Source organism: Oncorhynchus tshawytscha, linkage group LG18, assembly GCF_018296145.1.
Source record: "Oncorhynchus tshawytscha isolate Ot180627B linkage group LG18, Otsh_v2.0, whole genome shotgun sequence".
In the NCBI taxonomy this organism is placed as follows: Eukaryota; Metazoa; Chordata; class Actinopteri; order Salmoniformes; family Salmonidae; genus Oncorhynchus; species Oncorhynchus tshawytscha.
In genome coordinates this window covers 25080829-25099951 of record NC_056446.1, presented here as the reverse complement: position 1 = coordinate 25099951, position 19123 = coordinate 25080829, and the positions used below count along the sequence as shown (strand labels likewise).

The 19123-nt window shown below is 46.5% G+C and overlaps 1 protein-coding gene across 1 annotated transcript in view; it reads right to left on the bottom strand.

The window, feature by feature from the left end:
* Positions 1-19123, bottom strand: part of LOC112217780 (SAM and SH3 domain-containing protein 1-like) — a 311457-nt gene that overhangs the window by 22717 nt on the left and 269617 nt on the right. The window contains 5 exon segments of the mRNA XM_042300861.1: positions 4161-4304; positions 4436-4510; positions 7484-7902; positions 8130-8265; positions 18145-18246. Of these exon segments, the coding sequence (XP_042156795.1) occupies positions 4161-4304; positions 4436-4510; positions 7484-7902; positions 8130-8265; positions 18145-18246 (876 nt within the window).

Sequence of the window (19123 nt, the reverse complement as noted above, 5' to 3'; positions counted from 1 at the left end):
TCTGGTGATGCAGAGTTTAACCGGTGCAGCCCCCAGCATCACTCCCATTCCCCAAGCGCTCTCATTTGTTGACTTCTGTAAGCGGAAAAGCATTGGTTTCACGCATGTTAACATTAGAAGCCTCCTCCCTAAGTTTGTTGAGATGAGTAATGTAGGATATGTAAACATTATATTAAGTAGCATTGTTTAAAGTGGCTAGTGATATTTTTACATCAATTTCCATTATTAAAGTGGCTGGAGTTGAGTCAGTGTGTTGGCAGCAGCCATTCAATGTTAGTGGTGGCTGTTTAACAGTCTGATGGCCTTGAGATAGAAGCTATTTTTCAGTCTCTCAGTCCCTGCTTTGATGCACCTGTACTGATCTCACCTTCTGGATGATAGCGGGGTGAACAGGCAGTGGCTCGGGTGGTTGTTGTCCTTGATGATTTTTATGGCCTTCCTGTGACATCGGGTGGTGTAGGTGTTCTGGAGGGCAGGTAGTTTGCCCCCGGTGATGCGTTGTGCAGACCTCATTACCCTCTGGAGAGCCTTATGGTTGTGGGCGGAGCAGTTGCCGTACCCAGGCGGTGATTCAGCCCGACAGGATGCTCTCGATTGTGCATCTGTAGAAGTTTGTGAGTGCTTTTGGTGACAAGCCAAATTTCTTTAGCCTCCTGAGGTTGAAGAGGCGCTGCTGCTCCTTCTTCACGACGCTGTCTGTGTGGGTGGACCAATTCAGTTTGTCTGTGATGTGTACGCCGAGGAACTTAAAACTTACTACCCTCTCCACTATACCCTCTCAATTATCATAGATTTATCAGTGGTGACAGTTCCCTATCTCTGCAGTAGATTGCAACTTCGCCCCCTTTGGCAGTTCTGTCTTGTCAGAAAATGTTATAGTTAGGGATGGACATTTCTGGAATTTTGGTGGCCTTCCTAAGCCAGGATTCAGACATGACTAGGACATCCGGGTTTGCGGAGTGTGCTGAAGCAGTGTATATGTATATACTGTACTCTATATCATCTACTGCATCTTTATGTAATACATGTTTCACTAGCCACTTTAAACTATGCCAATTTGTTTACATACCCTACATTACTCATCTCATATGTAAATACTGTACTTGATCTACTGCATCTTGCCTATGCCGTTTTGTACCATCACTCATTCATATATCTTTATGTACATATTCTTCATCCCCTTACACTTGTGTGTATAAGGTAGTAGTTTTGGAATTGTTAGGTTAGATTACTCATTGGTTATTACTGCATTGTCGGAACTAGAAGCACAAGCATTTCGCTACACTCGCATTAACATCTGCTAACCATGTGTATGTGACAAATAACATTTGATTTGATTTGATAATCGATCATTTAAAGAAGCATTTTTCCACGGCTGGCCATGCTTTCCACCTGGCTACCCCTACCCTGGTCAACATCTCAGCACCCCCTGCGGCAACTTGCCCACCTCCCTCGCTTCTCCTTCACCCAAATCCAGACAGCTAATGTTCTGCAAAATCTGGATCCCTACAAATCAGCTGCGCTAGACAATCTGGACCCTCTCTTTCTAAATTTATCCGCCGAAATTGTTGCAACCCCTATTACTAGCCTATTCAACCTCTATTTCGTTTCATCTGAGATTCCCAAAGATTGGAAAGCTGCCGCTGTCATCCCCCTCTTCAAAGGGGAGACACTCTAGACCCAAACTGTTATAGACCTATATCCATCCTGCCCTGCCTTTCTAAAATATTTGAAAGCCAAGTTGATAAACAGATCACCGACCATGTCGATTCCCACCATACCTTCTCCACTATGCAATCTGGTTTCCGAGCTGGGCATGGGAACACCTCCGCCACGCTCAAGGTCCTAAGCGATATCATAACCGCCATCGATAAAAGACAGTACTGTGCAGCCGTCTTCATCGACCTGGCCAAGGCTTTCGATTCTGTCAATCACAGCATTCTTATCGACAGACTCAGTAGCCTTGGCTTCTCAAATGACTGCCTTGCTTGGTTCACCAACTACTTCACAGATAGAGTTCAGTATTTCAAATCGGAGGGCCTGTTGTCCGGGGGTACCACAGTCTCTATGGGGGTACCACAGGGTTCAATTCTCGGGCCGACTCTTTTCTCTGTATATATCAATGATGTCGCTCTTGCTGCTGGTGATTCTCTGATCCACCTCTACACAGACGACACCATTCTGTATACATCTGGCCCTTCTTTGGACACTGTGCTAACAAACCTCCAAAAGAGCTTCACTGCCATACAACACTCCTTCCGTGGCCTCCAACTGCTCTTAAATGCTAGTAAAACTAAGTGCATGCTCTTCAAGCGATTGCTGCCCGCAACCTCCCGCCCGACTAGCATCACTACTCTGGACGGTTGTGACCTAGAATATGTGGACAACTACAAATACCTAGGTGTCTGGTTAGACTATAAACTCTCCTTCCAGACTCACATTAAGCATCTCCAATCCAACATTAAATCTAGAATCGGCTTCCTATTTCGCAACAAAGCCTCCTTCACTCATGCCGCCAAACATACCCTCGTAAAACTGACTGTCCTACTGATCCTTGACTTCGGCGATGTAATTTACAAAATAGCCCCCAACACTCTACTCAGCAAACTGGATGTAGTCTATCACAGTGCCATCCGTTTTATCACCAAAGTCCCATATACTACCCACCACTGCGACCTGTATGCTCTCGTTGGCTGGCCCTCGCTTCATATTCGTCGCCAAACCCACTGGCTCCAGGTCATCTATAAGCCTATGCTAGGTAAAGCCCCACTTTATCTCAGCTCACTGGTCACCATAGCAACACCCACCCATTGCACGCGCTCCAGCAGGTATATTGCACTGGCCATCCCCAAAGCCAACACTTCCTTTGTCTGCCTTTCCTTCCAGTTCTCTGCTTCCAATGATTGGAACGAATTGCAAAAATCACTGAAGCTGGAGACTTATATCTCCCTCTCTAACTTTAAGCATCAGCTGTCTGAGCAGCTTACTGATCACTGTACCTGTACACAGCCAATCTGTAAATAGCACACCCAACTACCTCATCCCAATATTATTACTTACCCTCTTGCTCTTTTGCACCCCAGTATCTCTACTTGCACATCATTATCTGCACAAATATCACTCCAGTATTAATGCTAAATTGTAATTATTTTCGCCTCTAGGGCCTATTTATTGTCTTACCTCCCTACTCTTCTACATTTGCACACACTGTACATAGATTTTTCTATTTTTTAAAATTTATTTTGTGTTATTGACTGAAAATAAAACATAACAGTAGCTTTACTCAAGGAGAATTCACCACAGCCACTAGATGGCAGCATGGCATGTAAAATAGCCTCACTAAAGTTAGAGCTCATCAAGTCTCCTACCAGCTCCTTCCAAGCAACACATTCATGATTAATTCAACCTTTTTCTGGGTCAAAGGACTGAAGTTCCAAAAATCTCTTCTGTTTATCTCTGAGGGAACAATTTTCAGCGCGCAGTCAACAGATTGTGCCACTCCCAAGGCTTACTTAGTGTACCCTCTGACAGCCTAGATACCAGGCCAAAACCCATACTGTATTGTGATATTTGACAATGTGAATATGGTATGAATGCCACACACACACACACACACACACACACACACACACACACACACACACACACACACACACACACACACACACACACACACACACACACACACACACACACACACACACACACACACACACAAAGTCCCAGAGCCAAAGCCCCCATGTCTTAGAGCTCTGGCCTGGCCTGTGGGATGCTTGCCTCACTGGATGAGCTCAGACCCTCCTAAACACACCCTACCCTCCACCTAGAGTCCAATCCTGTGCCTGAGAAAGCTGAGACCCGAGTGTGGACAGCTCCAAAAAATTCCCAGCTGCGTGTGTGTGACGTCTGACTGTTTGTATGTGTGTGTCACACATCTGTTTGTGTGTGAGAGAGCTGGGTGTCTACTTTGTAACCAACAGAAACATGTCCACACACACACACAAGCACACACACATGTAGAGCCCATAATGAGAGCAGAACAACAATGGGGAGAATTCAGTCAACTAGGATCAAGCCTTTTTATTCTATGAAACTTGAAATCTTTGTGAATTATAGGTTTGAACGCCCGTGTGTGTGTGTGTGTGTGTGTATGTGTGTACCTGTTCAGACAGTGAGCTGCTGTACTTCTTGGACATGCGTTTTCTCATGGTCTCTTTGACGGACTTGACCTTCTTCCCCAGAGAGATACGAGACGTGTTGGGAGACTTGACTACCTCCCGGTATACAGCCTCTGGATCCTTACTCTGAGAGAAGGATGGAGGGAGAGTGGAAAGAGAAAACAGAGACAGAAAGAGAGAGAGAATGTGTTTGAGTCCACTTCTCTCAGCATTGCGCCCCCTCAACCCTGAGTCATCAGTAATGTGGTAGTACTTACATTGTGCTCTGAGCCTGCACTGACCACATGGAGTGACCTGTTGGACAGGTCAAACCCTCCAAAACTACATGTCCTCTGTTAAAGGGAGAGGAAGGTGAGCCAGAGAGAGAGAGAGAGAGTCAGAGCCAGAGAGAGAGTCAGAGAGAGAGAGAGTCAGAGAGAGAGTCAGAGAGAGAGAGAGAGTCAAAGAGAAAGAGAGTCAGAGAGAGTGTCAGAGAGAGAGAGAGAGAGAGTCAGAGAGAAAGAGAGTCAGACAGAGAGAGTCAGAGAGAGAGAGAAAGAGAAAGTCAGAGAGAGCGAGAGAGAGTCAGAGAGAAAGAGAGAGTCAGAGAGAGAGAAAGAGAGAGAGGTAGGAAAGATTTAAAATAAACAGAAGACAGAATTAAAAATGAATTAGAATCTATTCAAATGACATCAACTCTTATCCATGCCCAGTATGAGTCAAATCACAATGATTCATGCGTGGCGGAGTCATAATGGCAGCAGGATGATTCAGGGCTGTATGTTATATATGGGTTTGTGAGAGTTACCGCCTGGCTGTACGTGTATGTCATGTTATGGCCTCATATGGGAGGGGCAACAGAAGTGACGTGAAACTGAAATGCATTTCTGTTTATTACATAATGTACATTAGTTATTGTGTGATCAAACTTAAACGAGGTGTTTGATCATCCATGGAGAATTGAATGGGAGTCACTGTTATTCTGCAGGTTTACGTTACTTTAGTGGGAAGCAAGCACAGAGTGAAATTAAATGAAATCATTTGGTGAGATGTGGTCACACTGAAATATAACAAACTATGGCCCAACCCAACCACTCCCTTGGGTTTAATTACGAAGGTAGTTTCTCTGGAAACACACACATTGAGATATGAATACCTTTACACTGGGTTATGTTATAGAAAGGGAAGGATTGGGGGGAGGTTAGGAGAGGTAACTTCTCACAGAAAATATAATGTATCAGACTGAGGGATATGCAGGGGGTTATCTAGATCCTCTCTCCATTTGATAAAGATAGAACCAGCCATGAGGGTATGAGGAAGTTATTGCGGAGGAGAATGATAGGTTGTTTTATAATTGAACTAGCTTTGACCTCCAGGCCTCTCTTTGGGTTAGAATTGTACTAAGAAGCAAAAGCACTGATGCATACACACCCCATATATAGTATCTCAGGTAGTGAAGCGTTACTAATTAAATCTGCTCTTCCCGTTACAGGGCATTCCTAATTTACTCTAGCAGTTTCCGACAACAGTCCCAGGTTTCGTTTCATCCTTGAGATGACTTGTTTTATGGTATGTGTGAGACCCCCGTCTCTTTCGTGTCCATATCCGCAGTTCCAAAGTGTGGCGAAGAGAAGCAATTGAGAAGGCGTCCAAAAAGAAGTCTACAGATGGAGCGATGCTGGTGGATATATTCAATGGAATGGTCATGCACTCAGAAAACCATCTTCCACATGACAGTAAAACAAAAAAAAGAGAAAGAAAATTCCACTACATCTGTAACCATGCCGACGAAGGCACGATCAAAAAGATAAAACCCCCCAAAAAAGAGAACTGAAGGAATGAATAAAAATGTCTATGGATGAAGAACCACATCCAATGATTGACAAGTGAAAGCCAGTATTCAGGCTTCTTCAAGGCTGCAGAATATCTCTGTTTAACTTCACTGTGTCGATCTAAATTCTCTTTCAGTAGGATTCCTACTATCAACACTAAAACTTCCATGCTAGATTTGTATTGACCTGTGATCAAACTTTCACACACTGACCAAACCTTATCATTACATCTGTCTCAATGATATGTGGAGGATTGTTTGGCCTGGCCAGTCCAGACCATCTAGCTGGGCTTATGGCCACTGTCACAGTCCCAGATCTTTTTCCTTTTCTTTCACACTGAGCTGGAAAAGAGATCACTCTGTTCCCCTTCTACTGAACCCAGACACACAGAGGAGAGAGAAGCTAAGAGGAGGGAGGGATAGAAAAGGATGGAGAAAGCTAGAAAGAAGAAAGGAGAGAGAATGTGTCTGTCAAGTGTGTCTGTCAGCCCCTGAGCAGTGACCCAACACAACTGTGTCTCTGTCTCTTCCACAACCGTGTCTCTGTCTCTTCAGTCTGTTCTGACTCAGCAGACTCCCGACAGGGTTTGGGCTGGGTGACATTTTCAAATGCCAGTTATACATCCTCTGCTGTTACACTGGTATCCACTGTTAACCTCCTAAGTGGAACACCCCATTACTATTTCATATCACATTAAAATGAACTAAGACGCCAAAAGCTTTCATATTTAAAGATTGTGTAATGTTCTGTTTCTTTATGGAGGTGTCTGTTAAACTACCCTTCTTGCTGGATTAAAGCAGAGAAGAAGGAAACATCATCCACCCTGTGTCTGTATCTAAGCCTCAGGGTTACTCTGCAGCCTTGGAGGTGCCTTGGTCCGCCTGGCCAGGCGGAGGCGCTGCCTAGCCCGCCCCCACCCTGCTGTACAGTAGAACTCACAGACTTCTGCTGGATGCGTAAGAGCACGCGCTTGGTGCAGCGGTCCACGCTGGCCGCCCACTTCCTGTCCGCCTCCCTGTCCTCCTCCAACAGGCAGCGGCGCTCGGCACGGCTGAGGGTGACGGGCCGGACCAGCTGGGCCCAGTTGAGGTGGCCGTAGAGGCTGCGCTCCACCACGTACGTGATGTTCAGTTCGCTCACCGCCGTCCGGCCGCGGAGCCTGCGAGGGGGGAATGCCCAGCCCCCACACCCCCCTCCACCCAGCGTACCACCCTTAGCCTTGGCCAGGTCACAGCGGGCGGAGGGCGAGGGGGAGGAACAGGAGGAGGGCACCCCTGGTGTTTTGACGCAGTTCCGGGAGCGCTGGTAGAGCAGGTGTTTGGTGGAGTAGGCGTAATTGGGGTCAGGCTTCCTGAGCCAGCTGGTGTGGTGACGGGCGGGTTTGGGGCTACCCTGGGAGACATCATCGAGGGCAACAAGGAGGCATGGCTGGGGGTGTGGTTTGGGGCGTGGCCGGGTGAGGCCGTAGAAACCGTAGAGTGTGTCATTACTTACCCCATGGGAGAGAGAGGTCAGGGCTTTCCGCATCTCGCCCTCCGTCATGGAGTGCGACACCTTCTCTTCGGCCTCGGCACCACAGCCTTCCAGCTCTGAGAAGGAGGATCCACTACCTCCCACCCCGACGGCTCCCAAACCCTCAGGCCCAGCAGCGAGTCTCCTGGGAGGCCGGATGAGGCCGTGGGTGCTGCTGGACTTAGAGAAGGCCTTGACCAGCTTGTGTCCGGACCAGGTAGTGTCCAGGCTGCTGGAGGAAGGGGAGGTGGTCAAGCTGTCTGTGTCCCCATCCAGAGAGAGCTGGTCCTGGGTCAGGGAGGACATGGAGGCATCCTGGGGCAGGCTGGACTTCTTCAGGACCCCTGTGTACAAGGCTGTGTTGTCCTCACAGGTAGGAGATGCCTCTAAGCTCAGAGAATCTTCAGGGAGGAGAGGAACATCACATCATTTATCCATTACAGAGTAACCTCAAAAAGAGCAAAAACACTTCTATCCCATTCACATTTCCACTGAATGTTTACAAAGTGCTGTGGAAAAATGGAATTTCTGTTTCAGGATTCCTGTTACGAGATTTCTGAATATACAGTATGGAGTCCATACTAACTCAAACGGTGTATTCAGAAATCCCTATGGACATGTGCCGTACCTTCGGAGCCGTGTTTCTTGCCCTCTTCCACCTTGATGAGTTTCTTCCTGACGCGGCGGGTAGAGTTGACCAGCTTGTGGAGCCGTTTGAACTTCATTGAGTCCTCTGTCTGCTCATCATCAGACTGCTCCCGAGACTGAGAGGGAGAGAGGGGACGTCACAGGAAGTCCAAGACACACTGTCGTACAGGGACCCCCAGAACCCTAGCCATAGCCCAGTGACCCATATCCACACACAAGAGGGGTACTAGCCTACAAATCTATTAAGTCTTCAATTGCTCTTTTCCAACCTTTATGAAACAACATTGTGGTGTAGGTGTCATTCACTGAAGTCTTGGGGAAACTCACATCCCCATTCATTCATACACGTAAAGCACACCGTTTTGGACGTAGGGTCACATGGTAGGGGTTGGTGACAGTTATGATGCACATTTTAGGATGGACATAGTTAGTGATTTGAGAGTATGGAGGGAGAGTTGGGGGGTTGGGGGAACATATATAGTACTGTAGGTCACATTGTAGGGCACATTGTAGGACACATTGTAGGACACATTGTAGGACACATTGTAGGACATTTGCATTGCATGACATTTAATATTAAAAACATATTCAGGTCACATGAAAAAACGAGCCAAAACAACAAAAACCCTGAACCAGAGAGGACGATGAGGAGTTGCCACAGATATTCACCACAGATATTCAGGGAGCTTGGTATGTGTGGTGTGTGTCTCTAGATCAGGCTCTAGACTGAGTGCTGCCTGTTGGAATGAGCCTGGAGCTGTTTATTACCCAATAGACACTAAATGGAGGCTCCGTGGCATTGTGCTGAGGTACACAGAGCTCCATTATGAGTGTGTGTGTGTGGACTGTGGAGAGAGGAGGGAAGTTCAATTGGGCATTACGACGGCATTAAAAATCTCTACAGTGGAGCAGAAACAGAGGGAACAATGATGTCACCAAATGCTTCATTACTATGATGATGATGTCACCAAATGCTTCATTAATATGATGATGATGGCGCCGGAAGCTTCATTACTATGCTGATGATGGCGCCGGAAGCTTCATTAATATGATGATGATGGCGCCGGAAGCTTCATTAATATGATGATGATGGCGCCGGAAGCTTCATTAATATGATGATGATGGCGCCGGAAGCTTCATTAATATGATGATGATGGCGCCGGAAGCTTCATTAATATGATGATGATGGTGCAGGAAGCTTCATTACTATGATGATGATGGCGCCGGAAGCTTCATTACTATGCTGATGATGGCGCCGGAAGCTTCATTAATATGATGATGATGGCGCCGGAAGCTTCATTAATATGATGATGATGGCGCCGGAAGCTTCATTAATATGATGATGATGATGGCGCCGGAAGCTTCATTAATATGATGATGATGGCGCCGGAAGCTTCATTAATATGATGATGATGGCACCGGAAGCTTCATTACTATGATGATGATGGCGCCGGAAGCTTCATTAATATGATGATGATGGCGCCGGAAGCTTCATTACTATGATGATGATGGCGCCAGAAGCTTCATTAATATGATAATGATGATGGCGCCGGAAGCTTCATTACTATGATGATGATGACGCCGGAAGCTTCATTAATATGATGATGATGGCGCCGGAAGAGGCGGCTGCCGTTTCACAGGTTCCTAACCAAGTGTGCTATTGTGTGTATTTTTTGCATTATTTGTAACTTATTTCATACATAATGTTTCTGCCACCGTTATGACTGAAAAGAGCTTCTGGATATCAGGACAGCGATTACACACCTCGAACTGGACAAAGACTTTTTCTTTAACGAGTCGGACGCGAAGGATTTACTTCAGACACCCGACAAGGCCCACATCCCCGTCATTCACATGAAGAAGAGACGGAGATATCGGGGACGTAGGTCGGGGTGCCTTGTAAGGATCCCTCTCTACCATCAGTACTATTAGCCAACGTGCAATCAATGGATAACAAAATGGATGAGCGCCGATCAAGGCTATCCTACCAACATGACATTAAAAACTGTAATATCTTATGTTTCACTGAGTCGTGGCTGAACAACAACATGGATAACATACAGCTGGCTGGGTTCTGTGTTTTGGAAAGATAGAACAGCTGCCTCCGGTAAGACAAGGGGTGGCGGTCTGTGTCTATTTGTAAATAACAGCAGTAAATAACAGCTGGTGCATGCTCAGTCCCCTCCTGTACTCCCTGTTCACTCGTGACTGCATGGCTAGGCACGACTCCAACACCATCATCAAGTTTGCTGATGACACAACAGTGGCCTGATCACCAACAGCGATGATACAGCCTATAGGGAGGAGGTCAGACACCTGGCTGTGTGGTGCCAGGACAACAACCTCTCCCTCAACGTGATCAAGACAAAGGAGATGATTGTGGACTACAGGAAAAGGAGGAGCGAGTACGCCCCCGTTCTCATCGAAGGGGCTGTAGTGGAGCAGGTTGAGAGCTTCAGGTTCCTTGGTGTCTACATCACCAACCAACTATCATGGTCCAAACACACCAAGACAGTTGTGAAGAGGGCATGACAAAGCCTCAGGAGACTGAAAAGATTTGGCATGGGTCCCCAGATTCTCAAAAGATTCTACAGCTGCACCATCAAGAGCATCCTGGTTGCATCACTGCCTGGTATGGCAACTGCTCGGCCTCCAACTGCAAGGCACTACAGAGGGTAGTGCGTACGGCCCAGTACATCACTGGGGCCAAGCTTCCTGCCATCCAGGACCTCTATACCAGGCGGTGTCAGAAGAAGGACCTATAAATGGTCAAAGACTCCAGCCATCCAAGTCATAGACTGTTCTCTCTGCTACCGCATGGCAAGCGGTACCGGAGCGCCAAGTCTAGGTCCAAAAGGCTTCTTAACAGCTTCTACCCCCAACCCATAAGACCCCTGAACAGTCAAATGGCTCCCCAGACTATTTGCATTGTCCCCACCCCACTCCCCATTTTTACGCTGCTGCTACTCTCTGTTTATTAACCATGCACAGTCACTTTACCTCTACCTACATGTACATATTACCTCAATTACCTCAACTAACCTGTGACTCTGTTCCGGTACACCATGTATATAGCCTCGCTGCTATTTTATTGTTGCTCATTTATTTTTTAATTCATTTTTTTATTTAATTTTTTAAATATTTACTTTAGTAAATACTTTAACACTTTTTTTCCTTAAAACTGCATTGTTGATTAAGGGCTTGTAAGTAAACATTTCACTGTAAGGTCTACACCTGTTGTATTCGGCGCATGTCACAAATACAATTTGATTTGATTTAACTCACACAAAAACACATGCGCACACGCACACGCACACGCACACGCACACACACACACACACACACACACACACACACACAGAACACCATCAGAAACTATTCTGACCATCCATCGTATGTATGTGAGTAGGTGTTGTATAGGCACCATGTGATATGATGAGATGAGTTTGTCACAGAGCTAGTTTGGCCGAGCTGCAGTCATTCTGGGGAAAATTCCTAATTTGTTGTTTTCTCCTCTGGTCTCCACAGCAACACTGGGTCGGGTCTGGTCACAGACAGCTGGTCCACTGTTAGAGCCAGGGCACACAAGTGCACACACGCGCACAAAAAAATCTCTCAGCATGTGAGAGAGCTTGAGTTAGTGCTCAGGCGAGTCTGACTGGGCTGTGTATATTAGGCCTGCAGAGACGCTCCTCTTAGTTTCTCTTAGCTTCCCTAGGGATACGCACGCACACACACACGCACGCACGCACGCACGCACGCACACACACACACACACACACACACACACACACACACACACACACACACACACACACACACACACACACACACACACACACACACACACACACACACACACACAGCAGAGGTTAACAGCTGAGGGAGGGATGGCTTTAACAGCTGGCTCTAGAAGACACCTTCCATAGGGCTATGAGGGCGCACCGGTACCTAGTTGACACCAGGACCTCGACATTCCCCTGGACTCCAGTAACTTCAGACTTCTCAGTCAGAATGATGGCTTTCTGCACCATGGGAGCTCCGTGACCTGCGCATTACCCATAAATCACTCTGGCGTCCCATCAGAGCCCTCTTCCCACCACTAGTCTCAGGGGTGCGTGCTCCACACTTCATTCCTCTGTCGACAGCAGAACCAGACGACGAGGCCGGGGTCGAACCCTCTCATTTTGTTTTTGTCAACCTCTCAGCTTGTAAACCCCAGAACGCCTCCCCCTCAACCCAGGACCCCTTAAAACCACTGTCCTCCCTCTACCCTAACCATACACATCTGGCTGGAATACTCTTCTGATAGTTTCCACCGCTCCAGTGGACATTACAGAGTTGTGTCTTCAGAGACTGTGCTGTAATAACAGGTCTCTGTGTGTGTGTGTGTGTGTGTGTGTGTGTGTGCCCGCTGCAGTTTGGAACCAGACCTGACTGAATCCTCCTCCAACAAGGATCATTACTGAGGTACACATAGGACATTACTGGAGTGTGTATGTTATTATTCTGGGTTATTCACTGTTGCGGTGGGTGTTGGTGTTGAAGTGTGCATATTGTTGCAGAGTCAGAGTGAGCCATTCTTAGGTAAGACAGTCCCGGAGGACAGCAGGGGGCGAAAGCGAGGCAGCATAGATTTGATCATACAGAAGACAAAGCAGTGCTTCAATGAGTGGTCAAGGAAGACAGTTGAATGAAATGCATAATGTTGTGTTGTTTGTATTAGTCAATACCTGCAGTGGTGCGCCGCTGATAAATACATATAGGGGAAACGCTGCTCTGGTACAGTAGGGTTGTTAAGAAGAACGCAAGAAAGACACCTCTGCCGCAACATAGCCCGGGTGGGGGGAGGTGAGGAGGGGCTGACAATGACCTAGTCCCTTAGACGCAGCCCTGAGGGACACCAACATCTGGAACACGACGCAATCAGAACTCAACCAATGGTGAAAAGATGCTGCGGTCAGCGACCCCTCATTGGAACAATGTCAACTCACACACACACACACACACCATGCACACACACACCGTCATTATCAGCTTTGAGTCTTGTGTGGTCGAGCATACATGGTGCACATACAAACTAAACCAGATCTAAAACGACCAGTAAAAACTGGTGCAAACCCGAAAGCAGTTCCCTGCCTCACAAAAATACAGAAAAAACATTGAAATGTAATTGAGCTAAGCAGTTGAGTGTGACTTGTTACTCACCGCTTTAGGCATTTAGGACAGCAGACTTGTGCTTTTACCATTCCCAGGTCAGTGTAAAAAGCATGCATCAGGCTGTCCCTGTCCCATCTAGTCCCAGGTTAGTCACACGGCATATCCAGAGAGAGACACGCACAGTCACACAACATACACACTCACAGCATTGACACACACTCACTCTGACACACTCCCTGCAGCTCGTTGGCAAAGGCAGCTCTGCAGAATGAAAGCGATGGGAGAGTGAGAGCGAGCAGGCTGCTGGTGCTATTGAGCAGCAGCAGAGAGAAAAGGCATGTTGTGCCTGGAGGAGAGAGGAGAACAATCCCAGCGTTTGAGCCCCTGACCCTGCCTTGGCCCCCACATCTCTAATGGCCAGCCCTGGAATGTGGGCGCTCTCTCTCTCTCTGCTCCGGGGGGGATGAGAGAGACGGAGAGACAGAGAGTGAGAGAACGATTGGAGAGGGAGCAGGGCAAGAGGACGGATATTTGGACAGAGCAACCACAGAGCTACACAGACGCACACACAAAGAAACACACAGACACACATAGCCATTTGAAAGATGAGGGATGACCTAATTCCATTTGAAGGTGGCGGACATTACCCCCGGCACACACCCCCAGACCCAAAAGAGGGAAGATATTTCCTAAACGGATCCATTTTAAACTGATGTTTTATCAAGCAGAGCCCCCCCCTCCTCCTCCTCATGCTGCATTTCAGGGGCCTGAGGGGAGTGAGAGCTCTTTGTCCTCCCTCACTTCCTGTCTTCCTCCCTCCCTCCGGCGGCGCGTACAAACAGCCCTGAAGACAGGCCGAGTGTTCCTCTGAACAATACACCTCCAGTCATCCCCCTATCCTCTCTCCCTCTGTCTATCGGACATCCCATCCATCAATCCAGTTGGACAGGAAGCAGGCCTCTGGCAGCCAAGGGCATAGAGAGGGTTAACAGGGAGATTAGCCTGCTAGGGCTCTGTCTGTCTGCAGCTCCACATCAAAGGGCAGTCAGAGCCAGACTGTACAGCAGGCCAGACCAGGGGCTGTATCTCTGCATAACGCCTTACAACAGGCCTTTCTCCTTGAAGGAATCCATTTATTACTAGAAAGGAATAGGTTCAAGGAAAACTTTGCTTGCATGTGAAAACGGTTTGAAAGCCTGACAGAATTTTGTCCAGAATGTCCACAGATCCACATCATAAAGCCAGACTGTATACTGCAGGCAGCTTGGTATAGAGGTCTTCACGGATCTACCCGAACCTGATCCCCCTTGGATTCCGCTCGGTGGCACGGGCCTTGGATCTGTGTGACAATATGTGAAATACTGATCGGATCCGATATTTTTTTCATCTTAAATGACTGTCAGGGCGTCCCCTTCCATCAATATGTCAATATCCTTGTGACAAAATGACATATTCGCTTCATGAAAACCAGCCACTGCACACTGCAGACACGTGACACGGGGTGAAATAGGCTACAGGCCGAGCTGTTGTGGGAGAGGAAGAGGACGCAGCAGAAACAAATGATAGTCTAGGCCAGGGTCATTGATTTGTTTAGGCTTGGTCTATTTAGAAGGGTATTTTGCTATTTTATTAACAATTATTAACAATTAACTTATGTTGAATGACTCGAGGCAAGTGTGATACAGTATTTGTCAGCATAAAGATGAGTGACTCTCTGGTTTTGTGGCTTTTGTTCAAAATAAACAAGTTACACTGCAGAGTGACCGACACATTCTTTCTTATCGTCTAATAAATAGCCCTTTTAGACAAAGTTAATCTGCTCATGTGTGTGTGTGTGTGTGTGGTAGACTGATAAACCTGCAGAAAATATTGTAGCCTAATATTGAAATGCTGCTGATTTATTGATTGTGTAATTCATGGATAAGTATAAGAAATATCAGGACTTCTCTCTTCAATTATTATTTTTTAAATTAACTCTCTGGATGGTAGTCCTACACAGCTGTGGATTGGATGACTTTTCTATCAAACCTGCATCCAAACCAATCTCAGGCTGTATAGGCTAATTCTGTAGGCCCAAAGGATATATCTACATTCTGATTTTAGGATGCTAAATAGTCAGCAAGTGCTGTGTGTTAGAAAGTGTTAGACATACCTTTAGTCTAAATCAATGTTTATCAAAGAGTGAAATAGGCTAGTTTGTAAAGTTTAAAAAGTGAACTATTCACTGCTCTCAGTCTGGCACGCGATGATCATCCCCCAAAAATTCCTCCTGCTCAAATATTTGGTCAAGGGAAATTAGGAAAATATTTTGGAAAACCTCATAATGTTCTCTGAGTCCCTGGCGGCGTAGTGTGTTACTGATGGTAGGCTTTGTTACTTTGGTCCCAGCTCTCTGCAGGTCATTCACTAGGTCCCCCCGTGTGGTTCTGGGATTTTTGCTCACCGTTCTTGTGATCATTTTGACCCCACGGGGTGAGATCTTGCGTGGAGCCACAGATCGAGGGAGATTATCAGTGGTCTTGTATGTCTTCCATTTCCTAATAATTGCTCCCACAGTTGATTTCTTCAAACCAAGCTGCTTACCTATTGCAGATTCAGTCTTCCCAGCCTGGTGCAGGTCTACAATTTTGTTTCTGGTGTCCTTTGACAGCTCTTTGGTCTTGGCCATAGTGGAGTTTGAAGTGTGACTGAGGTTGTGGACAGGTGTCTTTTATACTGATAACAAGTTCAAACAGGTGCCATTAATACAGGTAACGAGTGGAGGACAGAGGAGCCTCTTAAAGAAGACGTTACAGGTCTGTGAGAGCCAGAAATCTTGCTTGTTTGTAGGTGACCAAATACTTATTTTCCACCATAATTTGCAAATAAATTCATAAAAATTCTACAATGTGATTTTCTGGATTTCTTTTCTCATTTTGTCTGTCATAGTTGAAGTGTACCTATGATGAAAATTACAGGCCTCTCTCATCTTTTTAACTTGCACAATTGGTGGCTGACTAAATACTTTTTTGCCCCACTGTATATGTCGTTATGAAAATACTATCCTGTACACCACAAATATTTAAAATACAACCGGAAATGCACAGACAAGTCAAAACAATTTTGCTGGCTTACGTTTTTAATATTTTGGATCCATTTGGGTTGGATACAGACCCGACCCAATTTTGAATCTGATTCTCTCTCAACTCGGACATATTTTGGGTCGGACCTGGTTCACCTTGGATCCGGATCGGATATAGATTTTCAAGCGAAATGACCCGATCCTGTTGGGGCATCCTGTTAGGAATTTCACGGATCCAATTCGGTTCGGATCTCAATTTTGGGATCCGAGAAGACCTCTAGCTTGGTGTCAAGGCTGTGGCGGCACCATGCTAAAGCAGACGTCTTCAGAGCAAAAGACACAGTCAGCTAATTCATATGGAATAGGAAGTGTAGCATGCTAGACATTACAGTACAGATGTCAAGGCTGCCGATCATTCAGAGGGAAGGGAGCGTTCAGCCCCAGCTATTAGCAATTGAGTTTTCACGGCAACACGTATGTGCATAGAAATAGTTGGGCATTCAAGTTGGTGTTTTTGTGGTGGGTGTCGATTACCATTTTCACAGGAAGATGTGGGTCTGTGAGTTTGTATGTCCGTGCACACACACACACACACACAGTCCTCCATTCAGCCTGTCAGCCCACATGTCCTTCCCCTGTGATCTATCTTATACACACACACATACCCTACAGCAGCGCAAGGCTAAACCCAAGAGGAAACCAGAGCTTGCTCTGACCCAGCAGGACAGAAGCGTTTGATTTGAACCATCATCAGTACAGTACGACTGGTCCCCATCCCAAAATAACCACTCACATCCGTCCTGAGGATTCATACAACAACATGCAATATGAGGCTGTGTTCTGTGATCTGTCACTAAACCCCATGGTCTGGAAGGACACTTCAGGACTGGGAGGTCCAGAGCCTGCTCTCCACTGACCACAGCTGGTCATCTGGACAGATACTTTCAGCACTGACTTAAAGCAACATTTTACTCAAAAACGATATTTTGGTATGTTTAATTAGTCCACTATTGATACAGTCCCAAAATGTTTTGCATGTCAGCAGTCAAGTAGGCAAGATATTGGACTTTTCAGAAGAAAGGTGTCTCCAGCCAAATCATCATATGATGCAAAACACATCATCATGATGATTGAGACATTTTTCTTCTTAAAAGTCCAATATCTTGACTGCTGACATGCAAAACACTAAATACCAAAAGATAGTTTTTGAGTGATATTCCCCTTTAAGATGGAAGAAGGGGGAAAAGATACAGGGTGGAATCAGGACTGGGGCTGGACGGAAATCAGTTCCTAGTTCAGAGTTCATCTTTAAGGACGACATTAAAGCATTCTATAACCTTCATTAGTCATTTTTCCTCTTCACTGCAGAATCCAGGGAGGGGATGCATGCACTGATCAACCCAATCCCAGTCTTACAGGCTCATAGTCTGCACTACACACAGAGTTGAGTGTCAACACACACGGGATGCTGGGGTATGCCATTAGTTAATATCCAGGTTAGTTAGGGAAGGGACGTCACAGCTAATGGTCTCATACATGTGTCCTCACACACACAAATACCCACTCCAAGGTAACATACACACACACAAATACCCACTCCAAGGTAACATACACACACACAAATACCCACTCCAAGGTAACATACACACACACAGACATAATTCCAACATGAAACAAAACAAAGACGGCTGCTCCTCTGTGGGGCTTTGATCCTGAGGTGTTTGGGGTCACGGGGTGAGAGGTGAAAGTTCAGTCAAAGGTCAGAAGTACTTACTTTGCAGTTTGAGGACTGGTTTAGATTGGGAGTGGATCCATCAGTCCACTCTGCAGTGTCAGTACTGCTGGACTGTCTGCTATGGTTCTCATACTCCTTCAGCTATAGGAGAACAAGAGTTTAGAGAGAGGGCAGGGGATAATGGCCCACTCTCACTATAGAAACAGCTACCCCTCCACACACACAACCAAACCAACACCAAGACACAATGTAGATACAAACGTAGAACACACACACATACACAGGTCACAGGCCAACATAAGTGAGGTCCAACGAAACAAATACAAGACAAGACAACTGTTCACAAAGGCTGCTCCTTGATTCCCGAGTCTGATTTGTTTGAGTGTCAGTCACAGTGGAGGAGAGTAAAAGTCAGACCAGCACCCAATAACACACCAGAGATACAGGAAGAGCTGGAGTAGAATCAACGTCTGCCTTGTGGAGAGAGACCTACAGTAATTCTACAAGACTGCAGTCACCCACATCATTCTCTCCTTTACAGTTACCACAGAGTGGGAGAGGGAGGATGAGAGGAGAGGAAGAGAACAGAGAACAGCAGAACAAATGACCGGGAGAGATAAGAAAAAGTGAAGACGAATTTGACAAACAACCAGATGAACATAGACAGAGAAAGGAGAGAAGAGGAGACAAGAGGGACCACTGAATGCCACTCCAGCCACCACATCCACCCAGAGGACAAATCCAGAATGCACCACTCTAACCACCCACCAGTGGGGGGCTACTGAGCTAACATGTCCAGCTATCCCTACAGCATGAACAGGACCACACACACCCCCCCCTGGTAGAACGCGCCCTTGGCCAGGGTCTGGGGCGGCATGAGTGTGTTTGTGTGTAAAAAAGAGCAATGCAAGGTTATTATTAAAGCCAAATGAATGATTAGTAAGAGTAAGTCGTTTTAGTAAAAGCTGGATATGGAGCTTGGTGGATGAAGTAGGAGAGAGGGCAGGTTTGGAGCCGG